Here is a 23,488-nt window from a genome sequence, read left to right as displayed (position 1 = left end):
ATGCAAAAATTTAAATAAAATATTTTTTTAAAAAATATAAAAAAATATATTTATAAAAAGCATATAAATTCAAGCAATTTGTAAAGATTTCTTCAAAGTTTTGCTTTTTTAAGTTATTCATTTTTTACAGCTTAAGCCTAAGCATCAACTCTGTGTTGGGATTTAGCTCCTAGAATGTTACCACCCCAAGTTTTCCTTAATTCGTCGTTGTTATTGTAATTAGTTAAGAAAGTGCTTGCTAAGTTATCAAGTGCAACCTTGTCCTATTTTTTATAAAAAAAATACAAATTGTTTTGTTATTAAGTTTTTAATTATTTGTTTTTACTTCAGGTCTCACAGAAGTGAGAGCTACAGCAGTAGCAGTTTTTTTATGAACTAATTAACCAAGAGTAGCCTTACCTAAATTAATTATTAAATGTTATTAAATTAATTTTTTTTTTAGAAATGATAATATTTAATTATCAATAAAAACAATATTTCAAAAGAAAAAAATATTTTTTTCTTTTCATATCGTTTTTATTTTATTTTATTTTTAAAAATTTTTAAAAAAATGGGGTCATTGGTAAGGTTTTTTTGTGAATTAAAATGAATAATTATGATTATTATTTATTATTAATGATATGTTAGATTAATAAATGTAAAAAATATAATAAAATACCTTTAACAAAAGCGTATGGAACACCCTATTTTCTGCACAGTTGAGGAAGGAAAATAACTAATTCAATAGGATCTACATCATGAGCAATAACGACAAGTTTAGCTTCTTTATTTCAATCAAAGTGGTTATGTGGTTCAAACCATATTTTAAAACGAAAGGCTTTTTAGATTCTACTTCTTTTCCTTAAGCTTTATTATTAGCAGCTTCAACTAATCTTTGTTTTTTTTCTTAAGATGTTTCAGGTTTGTATTTCTAAAGTAATTTGAACAAACTAGTTGTGTGATTCTTATCCAATGTTCTTGAGAATTAGTGGATTTGAGGTGGTACTTTTAGTCTTTAGAGTAAAATGCGTTTTTATCTTTATAGAGTTACGTATTTAGGCCATCTTACAAATCTGGTTAAGTCTCTTGCAGGTTATATGTCTCCACCTACTCTGAAACTTCTAGGTCTGCTTTGAAATAAAGAGTTTCTCTTTCTTTCTACTTTTTTATTTTGTTGTTTTGTGACTTTCTTGGGAGCTTTAGGCTTTAAGATTTATTTATTTATATGTATATATTTTTTTTACCATTTTTGTTTTTTTATGTTTAAGTGCTATTTTTTTTTATTTAATTATGATTTTTTAATTTTTTTTAATGACTTTTTTTAATATATTTTTTTTTCCTTTCATATTTTTATACTTTTATTTTTTTATTTAATTTTGTAAATATAAATATCAATAAAATGAAGATTAGTTAATAATTTAATTAAATTAAAAATATAATTTTTTATTATTGTTTATAACTATTTTTTATAATATATTTAGTTTAACTTTTTAGAATTTATATTATTTTGTTTTATTCGAATATATTTAATTAATATATTGAGTTGGTTAGTTATTGTTACTTTTGAAAATCTTTTTTATATGTATATTTTATTAAATATATAAAAAATAATTAATTTGATAAAAAATACTTTAAAAGAGGAAAATATAAATAAATATTTTTTTTATATTTTATAATCAATTAAATAAATTTATAAATAAAAAATAAATAATTATACATAAATTTCTAAAAAATAAAATTAATACAAAAAAAATATTCAAAAAAATAAATAAAAATATATAAATAAATAAACAGGAATAATGTCTTAAGAAACCATGAACGGTCTTTTATAATTCATAAAAGACATCCGCTAATGCAAGAACAAAGAATAAGAATAATCGTTAGTAGCTAAAGAATTGGCTAAAATAAGAAACAAATTCGAAAATAAAGGAATATCAGGTTATTAGCGCAAAAAATATGTATGGAAAATGCTTTATATGTACATCTTAGGTTATGAAATTGATTTCGGACATTTCTAAGCTGCAAATTTAATAAATTCCTCAAAATTTTCTGAAAAATATACTGGATATATAGCTACAGGTATAAAAAATCTTATTCTATTTTAAAATAATAAAATTATAAAAAAAGGCATACTAGTAAAAGATTCAGTTAAAGATTCTCAAAATGGAGATTCTTAGATATACAAAGCTATTTCTTAAGCAATAAAATAAGACTTACAAAGCACAAATGAAATAAACTAATGTTTAGCAATTTCTATGATAGGTGCATTAGCTCCAAGGGAATTAACAGAATAATTAGATTCTGAAATTATTAGATTAGCTTTAGGAGAAAGAACATGTTCAGTAAATGCAAGAAAAAAAGCAATTTTGTGTTTGCTTAGAATGTATAGAAAATATAATGAAAAATATGATCCCACTAAATGGGTTCCTGCAATAGTAAAGATGTTTGATGGAAGTTAAAATAAATAAATATATAAAATAAAAAATAAAAAAATAAAATAGAAATTAGTTCATAAAGTTTCCTTAATGCAGCTTCTTCTCTTCTTTTAGGAGTCGCTTAAATGACTTCTGCTAGTCTTTTTGAAGAAGTAGTACCTAGGATAGTGAAATTATTAGGAAAGTTAGTAATAAATAAGGAATGTTCAGAAGATTATAAATATTATGGATGTCCAAATCCATGGTTATAGGTCAAATTATTAAAAATATTGAGTCTATTTAACATTCCTAATGATGAAAGTGTGAAAAAAATAATCATGGAAGTTCTCAAATTATTAATAAATGTTGATATAACAAAAAGTGTGAATAGAAACAATGTTCAACATGGTATTTTGTTCGAAGCAACGTCCTTAATAATTCAATACGGCGACAATTTTCCAAAAAAAAAGATGGATGATGTTATAAAAAAGCTCGGAGTATTTGTTTCAGTTCGAGAACCAAATTTCAAATACTTAGGACTAGAAGTAATGTGCAAGGTAGTACATGATAATGAAGAACTAGTCGAAAAACATCTATCTACAATATTAAAAAGTCTCAAAAGTAACGATATTTCGATTAAAAGAAGAGCTTTAGACTTACTTTATTTGATGTGCACTTAAAATACTGCAAAAAAAATAGTTGAAGAATTACTTGCTTATGCAGAAGAAAAAGTAGATTTATTAATAAGGGAAGAATTAGTACTTAAAATAGCCATTTTAGCTGAAAAATATGCCGATAATTTAATTTGGTATATCGATTGTATAATAAAACTGATTACTTCTTCAGGTGATTACGTTACAGATGATATTTGGTTTCGAGTTATTTAAATGATTGTCGGCTTTGGAAAAGAATCCAATCCTGAATTGCAAAAACATGCTGCTTTGAGGCTATTTTAAAGCATAAATATACCTCATGCACATGAAAATTTAGTTCGAATAGGCGCTTTTGTGATTTCGGAGTATTCCAATTTATTAGTAGATGCAGGAAAGGATCCTTAGAGGATTTTCGATGTTTTGAACAGACATTATACACTTTCATCGGAAAAAGGAAGACAAATGTTACTTAATGCATACGCAAAATTAGCTGCTAGATATCCTAATCTTTCAGGTATTATTTAAAGTATTTTTGAAACTGCTTCTGAACATTTTGATCCTGATTTATAATAAAGAGTATATATTTATATTAATTTAATATAAATAAAAAATAAAGGGAGTTGAATATAATGCATTACTTTAATAAAGTTAATAAATTTAATAGCTAGTTTATAGTAAATAGCCACCTTATTCAGTAGATATATAAGGAGATAATCCATTAATAAAACGTATTTATAAATTAAAAATGGGTTCTAAAAAAGAATAACAAGATCCTACAGTAGCTTTAGAAAATCAAAGAAGAGCTCAAGAAGCTGTTTAGTTTTTAACAAAGGGAGGTGGTGCAAGCACTTCTATGAATTAAATGACTCCTTAGGCCAGATTACCTTTAGAAAAGCATATTGAAAATTTAAAAAATAATGTTTTATATGACATGAATCCTAATAGTATAGTAACATAGGGGGTTAATTTAGTAGCTATTCCTATTGCTTTAAAAACTATAGCTAATATAAATAATATGAATGAAATAAAAAATTTATTGCCAACTAATATGGGAATAGTATATTAGAGTTCAGAATTATAAGTTTAATATAAGAGTGATTATTAATAACATATGGGCAAAATCGCAATGTAATTCGAAAGTAAAATCGGGAAAATGGAAAATGTGACTTTTTCTATTACCAATAATGAAAGTAATGGAATGGAGTTTAACATTTCGCCTATTAAATATGATGAAAATCCCCAAATTATGATGCAAGCTATGAGTACAGAGCCTAGAGTGTTTTTCCCATAAGCTATTTTATAATATTCGGTTGGGGGATAAGCGAAAAAAGTGGAATTCCATTTACCTATATTTACAAATAAATTCATTTAAAGAGTTGAAATGCCTTAAGAAGCTTTTGATAAATTTTGGAAAAATTATTCTTCAGATTAGGCTTATAAATTAGACTGCTTTATCCCTAACCCGGCACCTTTAAATGTTCCTATTCATGAAGTTTTAAAGAAGGCCGGAGGGCTTTTGAGTAATGTGGTTAGTCTTAAAGTTATGGGATTGCCGGATATGAATAGATTGAGTTTAATTAATGGAGTTGGATAGTTTGTTTATAAGGATGTGGAAAATAATAGTGTAAAGAATTTACCAATTATGGTTTAAATTGAAGGTAATGACGCTTATAAAGAGCATTTAAGAATTTCTTTGAGAGGATAAGGAAGTGCTTTTCCGATTTCGAATATATATTAGATTATTTCTAATTATATGGGAATGGATAATTGATTGTCAATTTTTTTTTTATGAAAAAAAATAGATTTTATTTTATTATCTTAATTTTTATAATTATTAGTTATTTTATTAAATATTTTTTTTTTTCTTAAATATTAATATTAAAAATGAATTACTTTTTTTTTTCTCAAAAAAGAAAAAAACAAAGAATCAAAATTATATTAATTTATAAAATTAAGATTTTATTTATAAAAAAAAACTATATATGATGAAAAAATTTTTATGCTAATAACTTATAAGAAAATTTGCAAGGCCAATAAAAGTAAAAAAATTTCAAGCAGGCCCACTTTAAAAACAAATATAATAAGAATAATTAGAAGATATATTTAACTAATAAAAAGAAGAATAAGAAGAAGATAATTAGCATAAAATAAATATTTTTAAGAATAATGAAAATGAACTTGAATCTTAAGAATTAAATTTATATAGCAAACCAATCACAAACAAAGAATAAATCAAATTTATTTCTTCAACATTATTATATTAAGGAGATGATCCATATGCAAACAAATTAGTAAATAGACCTGAAAAAGGAGTTGTTTGGGGTCTAGGAGGATAATTATTGAAACAATAAAAAAGTAAAAAAAAAATAATACATTTAATTATTTATTAATTAAAAAAAAATAGATTTCTTTAAAAAAGGTGAATATCCTAATCCTGAAGCAGTTATTGCATTTTTAGAAGTAAAAATAAAAAAGATAAATATATGCATAAAAATATATATATTTATTGGAAAAAAAAAATTAATTAAAAATATAAAAGCTAGAATAAGCAAAAGATATAACGTGCATAGATTTATTAGAAGAATGTAATAGAACTGATTTACCTCGTTATGGGATAATATTATCATCCTATTCATGCAGACATAATTATAGAATAGCAAGCAATTTATTAAAAGCTATTAGAGAATTAGACATTCCACATCTTTAATAACGTTCCTTTAAAATTTCAGGAAGAAAAGATGATGAGTGGCTTCTTTTAGATTTTGGAGATGTAGCTGTGCATATGTTTGTTGAAGAAGCGAGAGATGAAATCGATCTAGAATGGAGATGGAGAAATCCTCCTACACCAGAAGAATAAGAAGAGTTTGAAAAAATATAAAATAATAAATTTAGAAAATAATTTTTCGAACCTATTGACGATTATTGAAATTAATATTAATAAAAATAATTTTTAAAAAAATACAATAAAATTTATAAAATTAATAAAATAGCTATATATATATTTAATATTATTACAATAAACAATTTTGTTATATATATATTTGAAAATATAATAATTAAAAAATAAGTTAAAAATCATGATTAAATTAAAATAAATATTAATTAAAATAAGGCATTTGTATTTTTAATGTTTTTAAATTATTATGTATTTATTATGTACTTTTACTAATAAAAAAATTAAAAATAAGATATACTTTTATAAATATAATAATTTAACAATTATTATTGTTTTATTTAAATTCTTAATTTAACTTTTAAAAGAATATATCATCTATAATTTGAATAAATTATTTACGATTATTAAATATTTTATAATTCTTGCAGTTGTTCTTTTTATTTATCTTATTTAAGTTTCTATTATTTTTCTTCAACTAGCTATTAAATATAAATAAATAACTATTTATATATTCAAGATGTTATAAATTACTTATAAATTTTAATTCATTATTTACTTTTCCCATTATTTTTTTTCATTTTACTTTAAAATATCTTACTTTATTGGGAATCAAATAATTTTTTTATTTAAATAAAAATAATATGTTACTTTTATTTGTTGCATCAAATATTTATTAATTTATTTATTTACATTTTAGTCTTTTTTCTTTTAATTTTAAATATAGTCTTATCTTACTTTTGATAAATATTCAAGCTCTTATTTATATTATTAGCTTTAATATTTAATTAAAAAATTAAAAAAATTAAAATTAATTTTTTACCGAATTTATTGCTTTTCTTGTCGAGATCCTTCAAAACTACATATCTATAACTTTATATTTAATCTTATTGTTATTTTTTTAAATCAATTTTTTGTTTTTCTTATTGAAACTATATGTCCTACTTTAGATTTTAAAATAAAGCATAAAAATTATTTACCAAAGTAGTTTAATTATGATAAGAAAACGTTTTTTATTTTCTTTGTAAAATACTTTATCTAACATAACTCATTAATAAATATTTATAATTCTTTTTATACTTAATTTGTTTATTTAAATAATAATATTTATTAATATTATAATATAAAAAATTATTTTTTAGATTATAATATTAGAAAGAGCAATTAAACTAAATAATATTAAATAATTTTAAAAAAATGTATTAATTAAAAATTTTAACTAAAATAAATATTAAAATTTTTCTTTATTTAAATTTTATATTTATTGGCTTATATTTTATTCACGTAATAATAACTATAATTAAGAAACTTTTATTAGTTATTGTATTTAAATCTAAATTTTACGCATTTATTTAGTGTATGATAATTTATTAATAAATTATATATAAAAAAAAATATTTAAATTAAAAATTGTAAATTATAAATTATAAATTATAAATAAATATGAAATCAAGAATAATAAGTTAATAATTATTAAGTTCGTAAGAAAATAATCTGTTCGTAAGAAAAAACATATCAGCAAACAATAGTCCTTAAAAAATATAGGGAAAAGCAAAAATAATAATATAATAAAAAAAGCCAATTTAAATAAAATCATTAGCGACTTTTACAAATTTAGATTTTGAAAATAACTCTCTTAAAAATATCGAAACTTCAAATTAAATTATTTAATAATAAATCACTAAACCTTAATCAAGTACTTAAATTTAATAATAAATTAAATTCAAAAAAAGAAAAAAATGCTATAATTCTACTCATACAAATATTAATTCAGATGATCTTTCTGAAGTTAAACAAAAATTATAATTTATAAGATTAGATGATAATCAATCTACTATTTAATTCAAAAATAAATAAGATTAGCTAAAATATAATTTAAAAAAAAAAAAATTTAGGAAATATAATAAACTAAGAAAAATATCAAATGTTTTTAAAAAATGCTATATTTAGATTAATATTAAGCTGACTAAACTTATTAACATAATTAAAAATTATACAAAAATTACTATAAATATGTTAAAGACCATAATTTGAAAAAAATAGTTAATTTTAATTAACAAAAAGATGATAATAATAGTTTTCCGCTTTTTGAACTTGAAAATGAAAAAAGTTATAGCTCGAAAAAAACATGGATAAAAAAATTAAATAATTTATAAAAATTTTCAGCAAACGATATAGATTATTAATAGAAATCACCTGTAATAAAAATAAATAAAAAATAATAAAAATGTTCAGTTAACGATATAGATAAATATGAAAATAATAAATAGTAGATAAAATTAAGACAAAATATTAATAGTCGAAAAAAATTACCTTAAATAAACAATAATAGAATATTGCGATAAAATAGTAATTCACTAACAAAATCAGGTTATCATAATTAATTTTTTATTTAGTAATAAATGCAAAAAAGAATTTACGTAAATTAAAATAATAATAATAATAATAATAATAATAATAATAATAATAATAATAGTATTAATAATTTTTACAATAATAATAAAGAATTTAATTAATATAATATCGAATATGATATTTAAGTTTAGTAATGTATTCCTTTATTTAGGAATGAAATACTTTAATAAATTGAATAGAATGTGTTTTTTGATAATTATTTAAAAAGTTAAAACATGAATAAGCAATAATTTATCTTCTATCTGACTTCTTTTCTTTAATAAGTCTGTTAATAAAATAATGATTAGATATAAAATTTTAAACTACCTTAATAAATATAAGATTAAATTTTAAAAATCTGTGAAGAAATACTCAATAAATAATAAATAAACCCCGAATTATTTACTAAATAATTTAATTTAAAAGCTAAAGAGTTACTCTCTTGTTAAAACATAATATAAGATTTAGGAGGTTTTACAAGAATAAGAGATATTTTTGAAAAAACTGTAGAATATTTAACATAAAAATACTAAATATAAATAAATATATCAGAAAATGAAAAAAAAGAATAAATAATAGAAGCAATATAATGCTTTTTAATGTCTAATTTTAAGCATTTTTCAACATATGTATAAAAATTAAAATAAAATATGCAAATAAGCATAATTGACTTTTATTTAATTAAAATAAGTGTTTTTGAGTTTTGGAAAGAATTAAACATTTAAGAAAATATTATATATGAAATATTAGAAAAGTTAGAGAAAACAAGAACTTTTTTATTTGGACATCATATGATTTAAAAAGATAAAAATTTAATATAATAATTGGTTTAAGAAATTTCTAAAAATAAGTAGATTGTAATATATTTTGAATAAATTTTTTAAAATATATAATATGAAGTTTTTATTTAAAATTTTCTTAAATTTTTATATGGAAGTTATAAAGTATAGGAATTCAAAAACTTTATTTTCAAAACATAAAGAAATAATGTTGATAATGCCTTTTGTTTAAAATTTATTCAAAATTTAGAAAACTTTGCTATTAATAATTGTTGTAATAATAGCATAATTTAATATTATAAAGTTTATTAAATTCAAATTTAGTAAAAATTTATAAAACTTAGATTTTTGTTTTTTAATGATGATGCTTTTTCAGATACATTAATTTGTTTTAATAATCTTTAATTTGTAAATTAATTTTTTAATTATGTTAATGGAATTTTGAAATAAAAAAATAAATAAAATAAATAAAACAATTTAGAATAAGAAAAATAATAAAAAGATGGTATTTTTATTAAATATTTACTTTAGTTTTTTAGTTTCTAAAATTATGAAATTTATTCTATTTTTGACGTTTTAGCTGGTCATTTTTACATTAAAATTAATAAAGATGTATTTGATTTTTGGATAGATAGTTTAAGAAAATTTATGTAAATTTAAAATTTTTAGAATTAATAAATTGATTAATTGTGTGAAAAATTGTAAATGTTATCACTGTTCGAATATTTATGAAAAAAAAAAAAATCAATTTATTTTTTATATTCGAAATTATTTAAAACACAAATCAATTCCTTACTTTTCATATTATTTTTTATATAAGTATAAAATCAAAGATTATTTTAAATTTAATCTTTAAATAATAAAACACATACTTATATAATTATTTTATTAATTAAAACATAAAATATATTCAGCTTATACATAATTTTTTTAATTTTATAATTATTCTTATTAAATTTTTAGTTTTATATCCACTCTTTACTAATTACTTAAGTTTTATTTTATGATTCTAATAAGCCTTTATATTTACTTAAAAAATTAGTAATTAATAGTTTAAAATTTAAATTATTTTGTAAATGAATTCAAAATTTATAAAAGAATAAACAGATTATACTAAAAATTGATAAAAAAGTTATAAAGTAAAAACAGAATAATATAATATCAAAAATAGTTATATTTTAAATTAATTTATGTATTGTTAAAAGCATTAATAAAAAAATAGTAGAAAAAAAAGAGAAATTTATAAACAAAATAATTTCAATAATTCAAAGATTCATCTCTAGTAAAGCTAAAGTTAGGAATAGTAACATAATAATCTTTATTTCTAATTGGACTCTCATAAATAGACTTAGGTCTATATTGTCTAGAAGGTTTTTTATTCAAAAAAGGTAGGAGAGGTGATTCGATGCATCTTTTAGCAATTTTATCCCATTAAATTTTATTGAAAAACTCATGATTTTTAATATGAAAAAAACCTTAGTTACCCAATCTTTTCTAAGGTTCATTATGCATTAATTATTTTACTAAATCAAGAGCTTAAATAGAAAAAATTTCATTATCAAACTCAGGTTAATTTTTAACAATTTCTTTGTACATTTCATCTTAATCCATATTCCCATAAGGTAAAAAAGGTGGCCGTCCAACTAATAATTCATACATCAGAACTCCTAAAGTCCATAAATCAATTGATTTGTCATATGGTTTTCCTAAAATAACTTCAGGTGCTAAATAATATGGAGTTCCTAAAAATGCATTTTCTTTTTCCTCCTCTGAAGCAAATTGTTTTGCTAAACCAAAATCTGCTAATTTTATATGACCTGTTTTAGATATTAATATGTTTTCAGGCTTTAAGTCTCTATACATTGAGTTCTGATTTTCATGCAAATATTGTAAACCTAATATTACCTTTTTTTTTGTAAAAAAAATAAATAATATTTAAATTTTAGAAATTAAATAATATTTGTATTTTTAAATTTAAAAGTTTATGATTATATTAAATAAAATTTATTATTTTTAATTTAATTTTGAATAATTTAATAAATATATAATTTTTAAAAAATTTGTATTTTTATAATTATATTAAAATTTATCTGAATCTTAAATAACAATCGAGTTAATTATAAAAAAAACCAAAAGATAAAAAAACACTTAAATAAAATGCTATAAAATATATGATTGAAAATAAAAGTTAAATACTAAATTTTATTTTATATTTAATACAAAAATTATTTTATAATAAGTACTTAATTAAATTTACCTCAGCAATAATAAACCTGGTTATATGTTCAGAAAATCTTTTTTATTTTTATAAAACTGAGTAAAGATCTCCGTTTGGCATAAATTACATTATAATATAAAGCTTTTTTTAGGTTTAAAAAGATCTACTTAACTTAACAATAAATGGACTATCACATTCAAGAAGAATTTTTTTTTCTAATAAAGTTGATTCTATTATTTTTTAATTTTACATAATTTTATCTTTTTTTACTATTTTCATTGCATACAATTTACAACTTTTTTTTTATTTTACTAAAAAAACTGTTCCATAGGCACCTTGTCCTAAAGAAGCTAATTTTTAGTAATCACTATAAGGATGAGAGTGTAAAATAATTTAATTAAAAATTTAAATGTTTTAATCTAAAATTGATTATGGAGTTTCAACTGAATTTTTATTTATTTAATAGTTATTTTAATTAAATAATGTTGAATTACTAATTTAAATATTATTTGAAGTTTATTTACATAATAAATTACAATTTCCCATTTATTTTATTATTTATATATTTTTAATAATTTTAAATAGTTTTATAAAAACTTTATAAGGTTTTGTTTTTAATTTTATTTTAAATTCTTATAAAATAAAATATAAATATATAAATATATAAATATATAAATATATAAATATATAAATATATATAATATATATATTAATAATATAGTTTTTTTTTTTTATTATTATAAATGGTTATTATATTTTATAAAATAATTTATATTATAAAATTAATTAATTTTTTATTTTTTTAAAATTTAATTTTATTTAAATATATAATCACTTTTTTAAATATAATTTTTTTTATTATTTTAAACTTAAATTTTTCTAATTATTTTTTATTATTATAAAATTTTATGGAAATAAATAATTTATTTTATGTATCATTTTTTTGAATATTTTATTAAGAATAAAAATAAGATTATTATAATTTTTTTTATTATATAATAAAAGATATTTATTATTCAATATTTTTTTTTTTTATATAATAAAATTTATTTATTAAATAATTATAATTATCCACGTATAATATTTATAAGTAAAAATATTTATTAATATTTTTTCATTTATAATTTTATTAATACATATATTTATATCATTATAAAAAATTGTATTCATTATTTTTTATAATTATTTCTTTATTTTATAAATGTTTTATCTTTATATATTTTTTTTATTTAAATTTTGAAATGATCATTAAAATATTATTATATAAATTTTCTTTTTAAGAAATCATAATAATTATATTATTATTTTTTAAAATTTTTATAACATTTTTTTTTTTTTTTATACATTATTTATTAACTATAAAAAAATTTATCATTAAAAAAATGCTATTATTTTCTATTTTATTTTTTTTACTTATTTTAAACAAGAAAATACAAACATTTAATTTTTTTTATTTAATGAATTTTTTTTTGTTTAATCAATTTTCTTTATTATTTATAAATAAAATTAAAATAATTAAAAATATTTGCATAAAAATTTTTACTTACTTTATAAAATATTTTTTTTTTAATTAAAAATTCATTTATATTTATAAAAATTAATAAAATTTTTTATATAAATAAAAAATATATATAAAATAAAATTTTCTTTTTAAAATAAATATAATTTAAATAACATAATATAAATTTGATAAATTATTAAATAAAAAAAATATATTTAATAAGAAAATTCCAAAATTAATTTTTTTATTTTAGATTATAAAGAAAATTTTTATTATTCTTATTTCCACAAAATAAGAGCATCATCGCTATTAGAGAATTCTTTGTTTTACTTAATACTAGAAACAAGAAAAATTTTACAAGAATTAGCTTATGAATAAGAACTATTATTTTTTCAAATATTTTAATATTCAATTTTTTCAAAATCCATTTCATGAACATTTTTAATATATTTTTTGTTTAATTTTAATAATTTCATTTTTTAACAATATTGATTATCATTGAAGTATTTTAACATTATTATTGAAAGTATTTTTAGTATTTTTAATGATTCTTTATTTTCCTTAGAAGTATTTTTATTTTTATATAAATAAAGAATTAATTTTACATATTATAATTAAAAGGCTTATTGTATATATTTATAGCAACATATTTCATAAATATAGTATAAAAGATTTATTATAACTCATTATATCCTATAAAAAAAATATGGAATAAAAATCGATTTTTTAATTTTGTAAAAAATTAATTAAGAAAAGTATTTGTTTTTAACATTTTTATTAAAATAGGTTATTCTAAGTAATTTTCGTTTAAAATTATTTATTTTTAATAAATTTAAATTATTCATTTTTTTATTCAAAAAACATTGTTTAATTTTTAGATTTTTTTCTGAATTTTCTAACCTATTTTTTAAATTTTTTCTGTTCCACTTTTGTATATGAATGTTTTAACGATTTTTTTCTAAATTATTTAAATTTTCAATATTAATTTTTATTATGGTTTTTTGTTTGTTTATTTACTATTAAAAATTATTTTCGTCATACAACCTCTAATTTGTTTATTTTTCATTAAAAATTCTTTTTTTCATACATTAACCGAATTAATATTTGGAGTTGATTTAGTTGGATTATGAAAAAGTTGATTTTCTCAGTTAAATTTTCGGTTATTATTTTAATCTTTTCTTCATATTTAGTAATATGTTTTTCTTAATTTTGCTAATAGAAGAATATTTTTTCTTAATTTTAGGTTATGATTACTTTATCTTTATTCAAGTTGGACAATGTTTTCTTTCGGATTCTTTTATCATATTTAACTAATTTATGCTCTTGCTTTTAGTCTAATTTACATTTTTATTTAAATTTTGATAATTTTAGTAATTTATACTTGTTAATATTTCGCCACATTTATTTTAGTTTTCAAGATGCTCCTTTATATTTTTTATTTGATTCTCTATTTAATCTGTATTAAATTGAAGTATTTTCCTTTTTTTTAATAAATATCTGTTTTTTTTCAAAAAAAAATTATATATTTTAGATAATATATTTTTATTAAAAAAAATCTTGATAAAATAAAATTATTTTAAATCTTTATTTTCTTCAAAGTATCTTTTGTAAAATTTTCAAGCTATTATCTTAATAAAAAAACTATATTCTGCAATTTTTGAGCTTACTTTCTGCCATATTTATTTTTACTCAATTAATCTGCTCAAAATACATTTCTTTTCAGCTTAAATACTCTTATAAATGTCATATTTGATTTTCTTACAATAAAAATCTAGATTATAAATTAAATTCTTTTTTTGTAACTCTATTTGTAAATCTTAGAATTAAAATCGAATTCATAATTATTTTTGTTATCTTATTTTATATTAGTACTTTTTGTTTCTCAATATTGTCACTTTAATTAAGTAAATTTTTCATCCAATTTTTTTTATTTTTAAATGTGAATATTTAGAATTTTAGTTAGTTTTTCTAACCTTTAATCACTTATTTAAAATTTTAGATATTGATTTTGGGGTGTTATGTATTGTAATTTTTTTTTATATCACTTCTTAATGTTTTTTTTGTTCATTTTTTATGGTTATTTACATATTTTATTTTTTACAAATGTTATATTACTTATTAGGAGAGATTTTATATTATAATATGATAATTATAAAGAATTTCTATATTATATTTCTTATAATTCAGATTATATGTAGTTAGTTGTTTTTTAATAAACTTATTGGTTTATTTTTTTAGTTTTTATTCTGATTATAATTTATTTGTTAAAAATTATTATATAATCTAGTGATTTATTTTACTATTTAACAAATTTATTATTAAAAATTTTACTTTTTTTACTTTTTATGTTACTAAAAATATAAAATGCTTTTTTCATATAATTATTTTTATATTTATATATAAAGATAGCATATGTATTAATAATTATTAATTTTAATTACATTATTAATAATTATATTATTCCAATTTTTATTAATTATTATAATTTATTATAATATATATATATTTAAATTAAAAAATTTTCATTTTTATTATTTATATATATAGAAAAATATTAATTAAATTAAGAGCTTTTAATATATATTTTTTTATAAAAAAATAATAATAATATTTATATATTATATAATAGAAAAAATCGATTATAAGCATATAATAAATTTTGAAATCATAATAATAATAATTATTAAAATAACAATAAAAAGTTAAAGAACATAGAATCGAAAATGAATAATACTATAAATCTATTCAGATCTCAAAATTCATTTGAAGCGATTTTATCATTTTATAAAGAGTTAGGATTTTCTCCATACTTAATTTATTAAGCATGGAAAAATGCTAAATTTATACCTTCTCAAGTTGATTAAGAAATAATGAAGTTATCAAAGTAAAACATTTGTATTTTTAAAAACAATATAAAAAATTTTATAAACAAAGCAATCAACCTACACCTTTAAAGGCTTTAAAATCCTCAGAAAATGATTCCTTAATATAAAAAGCTATACAATTATCTTTAAAAACAGAAGAACATCCAAATTAAATGATTCGAAAAGATTTGAATATTCCAGTTGGCCTTATGAATTTAGGAAGAAGTAAATAAAAAAAAATAACAATAAAAATTAAAAAAAGAGCTTGTTATTTTAATGTTGTAATATAAACACTATTCAGTATTAAGGATTTAAGAGAATTTTTATTTCAAGTAAATATAGAAGATGAACTAGAGTAAGAATAAAACTAAGAAAGGATTCTATATTATGAGTTACTTTATTAATTTTAACTTTTATTTGCCAATATGTTAAAAGGCAAATAAAAATATTAAAATCCAAAAACTTTATTTGAAATTCTTAGAAAAATAAATGGTGAAGTATTTAAAATAGGGGAAGAAAATGATTTTTGGGAATTTTAAAATTGTGCTTTTGAATTATTGGAAAAAAGTTTTAATATATACTTAAGGCTAAATAATGGTTTATAATAACAAGAAAGAAGTTTTATTTAAAAACCTATTTTAATTGTTCCAAATAAAATAGACTATTTTTCATCAAAAAGCTAACAAAAAAAATTAGAGGATAATGATTTATAAAAAGAAGAAATAAAATTCACTAATCCTATAACAGATCTATTCTATGGAAAAGTTTAAGAATGTATAAGCTTTTAAGAAGGATAAAATTATATTAGTAAATATAATGAATATGTTTAAGGGATTATTAATCTTAATGTTAAACATGGAGAATTGTATTCTGCTTTAGATGCCTCATAGAAATTTGAAATTCCTGATTATGAAATTAACGCTGGAATTAAAGTTTAAGCTAAAATTAATAACAAAATCAAATCACCCCCCCAAATAATGATATTTTATATTAATCGACTTGATTTTGATAAACAGAGTTATAGCACAATCAAGTTAAATGATACTTTTTGCTTTGATAAAGAAATTTATATCAGAAAGTTTTGTGTTATAAATGAAGAAAATTAATAGAAAAATGATGAAAATCTTACCCTTGAAGAAAGAAAATAACTAATAAAAATAGATAAATAAATTGATTTTCTACAGAATTAAATTAAATAATATAATGAATTTAGTCTAGAGTAATCATTATAGAATTTGATATCTTTTTATCAAAAATAATAATCAGAGAATGAAGAATTTCTTGATATAGATGATTTCGATGTAAAAAATAAATTATAATTAGTATATTTTTTATTAAAATAAAGATTGATTCAAACATTAATTAAAGTCATGATTAGAAATTACTAGATTTATTAGATAGTTTAAAATAATAAAAACAATATCATAACAATAATAAGTAGAAAGCCTTGTAATAGTTAGACTAATTAAAATAAAAAGAAATTAAATATATACTAATTCTTAAAAATATATATATTAATTATTTTCTGTTTTAATGCATGATGGAAATTCTAATTCTGGACATTATTATTGTTATATTTATAATGAATAATAAAAAAAATGGTTCAAATATAATGATAGAGTAGTGACAGATGCTAATTAAGAAGATCTATTAATGGAAGCTTTTGGAAGGGAAGATTCAACAAAAAATGCTTGTTGCTTATTTTATAAAAACTAAGAGAGAAAAAATTAAGAAATTAAAAATAATAATTAAGTATTTATTAGTTAAAAATTAATAAAATAAGTTTAAGAAAATGATAAATTGTTAACTGATAAAGTTGATATGGAAATAATAGAAAATTAATTTGATGGAGTAAAAAAAGAACTTTAAGTTTATATTGATTAAATAAAAAATAATAACAACAATTGTAATAATTAATAATTAAAATTATTTGATGTATAAAATTTAAAAATTATTGAAGAGCTGAATACTTTCTAAAATTTTTTGGCTTAAAATAGCTAATTTTAACATTATGCAGTAAAAGAAAAATTAAATAAAATTGTTGATACTAAAATCGAAATCTTTAGGTAAAGAAAAGAAAATCTAAATGAAGAAAAAAATATAGAAATTTATCTAAATAAAAACTTTCCTTAATTATATTAATAAAATAATGAAAACGAAATTAAATAATTAAATTAAACTTATAGTTCTTTAAGAAAGATTATCAAAATTTTCAATCAAACTCTTATTATGTTCTCTGAAGTAAAAGAATATAAGAATACAATGAATAACTTAATAAACTTATTACATTTCATAAATTAATTAAATAGCAAAATGATAGGAAATATTGGAAATATTATTAAAAAATCAATTATTTTTTATATTAAAGTTCTAATCCTTAAAGGTTGCTTTAATATAGATCTATTATTATAACTTAATTAATATGAGTTAATCGATAATATACTAAATATTATATGTGTATTTGTAGGGTGCTTATTTAAAGAAGATGAAACATTTAAATTACAAATAAAAAACAATTTGTAATATACATTATCTACTTATTCATAATTAAAATCAGTGACTTATTTTGATAACTAAAAAGTTAAAGATTTTAATTTTTCTATTAAAAAAATAGAAGGATGTGAATATAATCAAATATTTTATGATTATGAATCTGTTGAAATTGAATAAGATTTTAATAAATTAATAGAAAACTTTGTTGATAATTAAAAATTACAATTTAAATAATTAGAAGTATTTAAATACAATAAAAATAATCATTAATTTTGTTATTATTATTATTATTATTATTATTATTATTATTATTATTATTATTATATTATTATAATTTTTTTTTTTTTTTTTTTTTTAAATAATAAATAGGTATGGATTTTTTTTTTAAATTAGATTTAATCAAAAAAATCTGTTATATCATAAGAAGTAAGAATTAATTAAGAAGAAATATAATATTTGAATTTTATGAATTGAAACTATTTTTTATTTTTAATATATTTTTACAAAATTAAAAATTTGTAATAATTTTTTTTTATTATATTTAGATTAAAAAAAATATATAAAATTTTTAAAATATTTGTATTAAAGTAAATTATTATTAAATAAATTTATTGTAAAACTCAATATTATAATATATTAAACAATATATATATATATATATATATTTATGTATTAATTCTAATATAATATTATATAAAACTTTAAGTTTAATATTTAAATTATTTAAAAGAATAAAAATTTTATAATCTCTTAGATTATTAATATATATATCTAATCAACCTATTACTTAATAATATATTTAAAATCTTAAATAAGAATTTAAAGATTAAAAACATTATTTCAATAATTAATCTAAGAATTTACTAAAAAATTAAATTATTATATCCCTTAATTAAATTTAAACAAAAAATTAAACAAATCTTATTTTCAAAAATGATTAATAAATAAAAACTATTAATTTTTTATGAAGATACAATATTGAATATTATACAATAATTATGTATTTATTTTAAATATTATAAAACGAAATAAAGATAAAATCAAAATAATAATAATATAATTAAGCAATAAATAATAAATAAACTTAATAAGATTAACACATATAACAATTCTTTAATTAAAAAGTGAAATGAATCAAAAATTTTTTTAATAATAATATATTAAAAATAAGATTATTCACAAAAAAAAATATTATGTAAATTACTAATAATTTAATTTAAATAAAAATAATCATAAAACTATATAATGGCTAAATTTATAATAATAAAAGCAAATAACATCAAATATAATAACTTTCTAAATAAAATAAAATAAAATAAAAATAAATTATTAATATAATAAAATTAGTAATTACTACTCAAATAATTAAAATATCAATTAATCAATAATGTTATTTTTTAAATATAATAGCAATTTAAATACTTATCTTAAATCATGATTGATGCATAAAATTGTTTAAATAAAAATCATTTAATTATATATTAAATCTATTAAAAATAATAAATTTTATATAGAAAAATAAATGAAACTTGATTTCAAATATATTATGTATAATTGGATAATAAAATAGTAATTCATCAGAATAAAAAATAAAATAGAAAACATATTAAAATATATATAAAATAAAAATATAATTAAAAATTATAATATAATGTTATTAGTTGCTTTTAAAATTTCAAGAAAATTAATTATTTATAATACTAATACTTGTTCATATTTTTTTTTATTCTTTTTTAAATTTTAATAAACAATAAAAAATACCATTATCCATTTTATCTCTCCTTTTTTTTGTCGATTGAAATTTAAAAAAAATACAGAAAAATAAAAAAAGCAGATTAAACAAATAATAATTTTTTCTTTTAGATGAATTCAACAAATAAAGTAATAATGGTTAATCTCTAAATAAAAATATTTTTAAATTGTAAAATTATAATATCTTATAAAAAAAATTAAAAGTTGTTTCAACAAAATTTAAAAAAAATAATAAAATATCTTTTAAAAAAAAAAATATAAAATTAAAATTTATAAATAGAAAATAAATAAAAAGATACAAATTTTAAATATAATTAAGATATTTATTATAATGGATTAAAGACTATATATATTATAAAATTGGAATTAATATAATTAATATGTTTTAAAAACGAAATTTTTCAAGGTTTTATAGTTTTACAATAATAGAACATACTATTAGATTTTCATTTATATTAGGAATATATATATAATCATTATTTAATTTTAATTAATTATAATATTTCAAAAATATTAAATTTAACTTTGAAATTCTAGCTTTGTTTTGTTTTGGTTTTTGTTTTTGTTTTTGTTTTTGTTTTAGTGTTTTGCTTAATAAAAATGTAATTTAGTTAAATAAATATAATATTTATTTTTATATTATAAATAAATTTTTTGTTAAAATATTATTTATTTTGAATACTTTAGAATAAAAATAAATTCTTAAACATATATAAATTTTCTTTAGGATTTCTTTTTGATATAATTATATTAATTTTTTTATTCAATATTATTACAATTCGTTTTTTAATAAATTTCTATTCAATTTTCTCTAATTTATTTTATTTAAATTGTTCTAATTCGTTTTTTATAATATACTTATCTCTTTTATATAGTCTAGTTTCAAAACTAACTATTAATAAGATTATTTTTAGTTAATTAATTATTTAACATATTTTAAATTTTATTTGAAGACTTTTTTAGCATTTTAATTTTTAAAAAACAATTCAATTTATAATTTATTTGAGGTGGATAATCATTTTTGACTGCAGATTCACAATTTACCTCGTTGAGATCTATACAAATTATTTTATGGTCTTAAAAATTTACTTTTTAGGTTATATTTTTGTAAAAAATAAAAATAAAAATTTCAAGCGAATATTTTTTATTAGAAAAATAAATATCGCCTCTTATAAAAAAATACAATTTTCTTTTATAAAATTAATTGAAAAACTATATATAGGGAAAAAATGTTTTTTAACATGAACAAAAAATATTTTTAATTAGAAATAAATTTATAATTATTTAAATATATAAGTTTTCATATGTTTCCGCCAGATTCAAGTTATTCCTAAAACTCACTTTTAGTAACAGGATTTAAATGAATAAGATCTTTTGGAGGTTCAGAAATTGATCTAAATTACTTTTCAGTTTAAAAGTTAATATTTTCATGATAATTTAATCTTATACTTTCTTCAGATTCATAAATCTCTTTAAAAGAGTTAAAATTTTTTAACTTCATTTCTACATATTTTTAAGGGTGTCTTTTTCTTAACTATTCATCTCTTTCTCTATCTTTACTTAATTTTGCAAGACTTTTTTAAATGCTTTCTTTCTCTTTAATAGTTCTTCTTTCCGAAATTTTCGGACGCATTTACAAAAAACTGTCGATTCCAAAAAAAAGAAGCTTATTATTTACTTAATCATATTTAGAAGCAAAATAATTTGTTTAATTTGAAACTAATTTAGATGTATAAGTTACTGCTGTATTTCCTTTTCCATCTTTATTATTTTCTTCGTCTTCTTCTGTTTAAAATTAATTTTAATCACCACTTTTATTATACATTAGATTATTATCATCTTTTTTTAAAACAAAATTTTCTATTTTATTTTTCAATTTATAATGTATATCTAATTTTTTTTATAATGGTTTATAATCACAATATGAAATTTGCAAATACTTTTCAAACTCCTAACTATCTTTTCCTTGTGTAGGAAATTGTAAAGCATGTATTGGGGTTGGAAATGGAACATAAATAACTTCAACTTCTTTTATTATTTATCTTTCTTATTATTATTAATCATGCAAATCTTAATATTTTTATTTATTTGAAGACATTTTTATATTTTTTATTTTAAATTTTAGATACAAAAATAATTTTATTCTTGTTTTTTTATTATTTTTTTAAATTATAATTAATAAATGAATATAAGTATTTTATTATAAAAAGTCATAATGTAATTTCTTATTAATCTAAAAAATACCAATTAGGAAACATTTATTCAGTTAATTCTTTAATTTTAAATGAAACATCAATTTTTTCGTTATTAATATTTTCAAAATTAGGAATATGCATATCTAATTATTTTTTATTTACATTTTCCCAAATTATTCCTTCAAAAAATTGATGTTTTTTAATCTATAATGCGCCTCCAGTTCCACCTAATCTTAATTCAGGTTATTTATGTAATAACTTAAATAAAAAATAATGAAAATAATTTATAAAAAATACATTTCTAATTAAATCTTAAGCATTGTCTGAAACAAAATGTGGAAATTCAACTTATTTATTTTAAATATAAAAATAAAGAGTTTATTTATCCATATAGTTAAAAGGTGGTTAACCAACTATTAACTCATAAGCTAAAATACCAAATTAGTACCAATCCACACTTTTATTATGACCTTTTTCCCCAATAATTTCAGGAGCCAAATATGCACCCGATCCACAAAAAGATTAAGAAGTTGTTTTACCAATATTTTCTTTTGATAAACCGAAATCAATTAGTTTAGTATGTCCATCTGAACATATTACTATATTTTCAGGCTTCATATCTCGATACATTATATCTTAAACATGTAATTCTTCTATTGCTAAAAGAACTTCACTTAAGTATTTCCTTGCTAAATCTTCTTAAAATCTATATTTTATTTATAATAATGAATACAAGTCACCACCAGGACAATAATCTAATATCATAATTAAATGCCTTTCTGTTTCAAATGAATGGTATAGCTTTATTATAAATGGTGAATTGCATTTTTTTATTATACTTCTTTCCGAAAACGCATATTTTAAATTATCATTTTCTTTTTATGTTTTAAAAAAGAAATATAGAAAATACATATAAATAATTACATGTTAATTTTTCAATTTCCAAAGTTTTCATAGCATAATATTTTTAATTTTTAATATTTTGAACTAAATAAACATCTCCAAAGCTACCATTCCCAATTTTTTTGATAACATTATAAATATTGATACCTTTATATTATTAACTATAAGTAGTTTATTTATTTAAAATTTTCTACATTTAATTTACTGAAGATTTCTTTAAGAAAGAGATTCCGCTTTTTTTTTATTTAAAGGTTATATAAATTTTGATTTATGATAATATTTTTTATTTTTTTTGATTTATTAATCACTCTATTGTAAAAAAGTATTGTTTTATTTTTCCAAAGTTAATTCATCGTTTGTCTTTAACTAAGTTTTAGAAAGTGTTTAATTGCATATAAAAAGTATATTTTTCCGACTTTATTAAGATATCGGCAAATTTTTAAGTGAAGA

General features: G+C 17.6%; 6 protein-coding genes across 6 annotated transcripts, besides 20 other annotated features; 2 read left to right on the top strand and 4 right to left on the bottom strand. All coding sequences in view use genetic code 6, as the record gives it.

The window, feature by feature from the left end:
- Window positions 1-4: 4 nt before the first annotated feature.
- Window positions 5-59: a microsatellite.
- IMG5_057300 (hypothetical protein) lies at window positions 7-1,226 on the bottom strand (the record flags this gene model as incomplete). Its single annotated transcript, XM_004037203.1, has 4 exons — window positions 7-263; window positions 326-399; window positions 659-1,183; window positions 1,224-1,226. 3 exons carry the CDS (start codon window positions 1,224-1,226, stop codon window positions 334-336), a joined length of 594 nt encoding a protein of 197 aa, XP_004037251.1. The 3' UTR covers window positions 7-263; window positions 326-333.
- Window positions 1,227-1,306: 80 nt separating this feature from the next.
- Window positions 1,307-1,349: a microsatellite.
- A 312-nt stretch (window positions 1,350-1,661) lies between these two features.
- Window positions 1,662-1,701: a microsatellite.
- Window positions 1,666-1,770: a microsatellite.
- Window positions 1,771-1,778: 8 nt separating this feature from the next.
- IMG5_057290 (hypothetical protein) lies at window positions 1,779-4,817 on the top strand (the record flags this gene model as incomplete). The annotated part of the gene is made up of 4 exons (XM_004037202.1): window positions 1,779-2,058; window positions 2,107-2,433; window positions 2,481-3,622; window positions 3,663-4,817. 4 exons carry the CDS (start codon window positions 1,779-1,781, stop codon window positions 4,815-4,817), a joined length of 2,904 nt encoding a protein of 967 aa, XP_004037250.1.
- Window positions 2,442-2,479: a microsatellite.
- Window positions 4,818-4,834: 17 nt separating the features above from the next.
- On the top strand, window positions 4,835-5,972 carry IMG5_057280 (hypothetical protein; the record flags this gene model as incomplete). The annotated part of the gene is made up of 4 exons (XM_004037201.1): window positions 4,835-4,883; window positions 5,312-5,401; window positions 5,451-5,506; window positions 5,586-5,972. The coding sequence occupies 4 exons, from the start codon at window positions 4,835-4,837 to the stop codon at window positions 5,970-5,972; spliced, it is 582 nt and encodes a 193-aa protein (XP_004037249.1).
- Window positions 4,869-4,921: a microsatellite.
- A 1,134-nt stretch (window positions 5,973-7,106) lies between the features above and the next one.
- Window positions 7,107-7,181: a microsatellite.
- Window positions 7,182-7,338: 157 nt separating this feature from the next.
- Window positions 7,339-7,378: a microsatellite.
- A 990-nt stretch (window positions 7,379-8,368) lies between these two features.
- Window positions 8,369-8,425: a microsatellite.
- A 1,131-nt stretch (window positions 8,426-9,556) lies between these two features.
- Window positions 9,557-9,585: a microsatellite.
- Window positions 9,586-10,369: 784 nt separating this feature from the next.
- IMG5_057270 (hypothetical protein) lies at window positions 10,370-11,459 on the bottom strand (the record flags this gene model as incomplete). The annotated part of the gene is made up of 2 exons (XM_004037200.1): window positions 10,370-11,017; window positions 11,370-11,459. The coding sequence occupies 2 exons, from the start codon at window positions 11,457-11,459 to the stop codon at window positions 10,370-10,372; spliced, it is 738 nt and encodes a 245-aa protein (XP_004037248.1).
- Window positions 11,038-11,091: a microsatellite.
- Window positions 11,460-11,970: 511 nt separating the features above from the next.
- Window positions 11,971-12,037: a microsatellite.
- Window positions 12,038-12,772: 735 nt separating this feature from the next.
- Window positions 12,773-12,822: a microsatellite.
- A 107-nt stretch (window positions 12,823-12,929) lies between these two features.
- Window positions 12,930-12,990: a microsatellite.
- Window positions 12,933-12,990: a microsatellite.
- A 2,292-nt stretch (window positions 12,991-15,282) lies between these two features.
- Window positions 15,283-15,340: a microsatellite.
- A 3,123-nt stretch (window positions 15,341-18,463) lies between these two features.
- Window positions 18,464-18,520: a microsatellite.
- A 1,257-nt stretch (window positions 18,521-19,777) lies between these two features.
- Window positions 19,778-19,840: a microsatellite.
- Window positions 19,841-20,181: 341 nt separating this feature from the next.
- Window positions 20,182-20,251: a microsatellite.
- Window positions 20,252-20,478: 227 nt separating this feature from the next.
- Window positions 20,479-20,521: a microsatellite.
- Window positions 20,522-21,313: 792 nt separating this feature from the next.
- IMG5_057260 (hypothetical protein) lies at window positions 21,314-21,866 on the bottom strand. Its single transcript, XM_004037199.1, has one exon. The coding sequence runs from the start codon at window positions 21,777-21,779 to the stop codon at window positions 21,438-21,440; it is 342 nt and encodes a 113-aa protein (XP_004037247.1). The 5' UTR covers window positions 21,780-21,866; the 3' UTR covers window positions 21,314-21,437.
- Window positions 21,867-22,150: 284 nt separating this feature from the next.
- On the bottom strand, window positions 22,151-23,234 carry IMG5_057250 (protein kinase domain protein; the record flags this gene model as incomplete). Its single annotated transcript, XM_004037198.1, has 2 exons — window positions 22,151-23,010; window positions 23,060-23,234. 2 exons carry the CDS (start codon window positions 23,232-23,234, stop codon window positions 22,151-22,153), a joined length of 1,035 nt encoding a protein of 344 aa, XP_004037246.1.
- Between the last annotated feature and the right edge of the window lie 254 nt (window positions 23,235-23,488).

This window comes from Ichthyophthirius multifiliis (assembly GCF_000220395.1).
Source record: "Ichthyophthirius multifiliis unplaced genomic scaffold scaff_1120509250224, whole genome shotgun sequence".
In the NCBI taxonomy this organism is placed as follows: domain Eukaryota; phylum Ciliophora; class Oligohymenophorea; order Hymenostomatida; genus Ichthyophthirius; species Ichthyophthirius multifiliis.
This window is presented reverse-complemented; position numbering and strand designations above follow the sequence as displayed.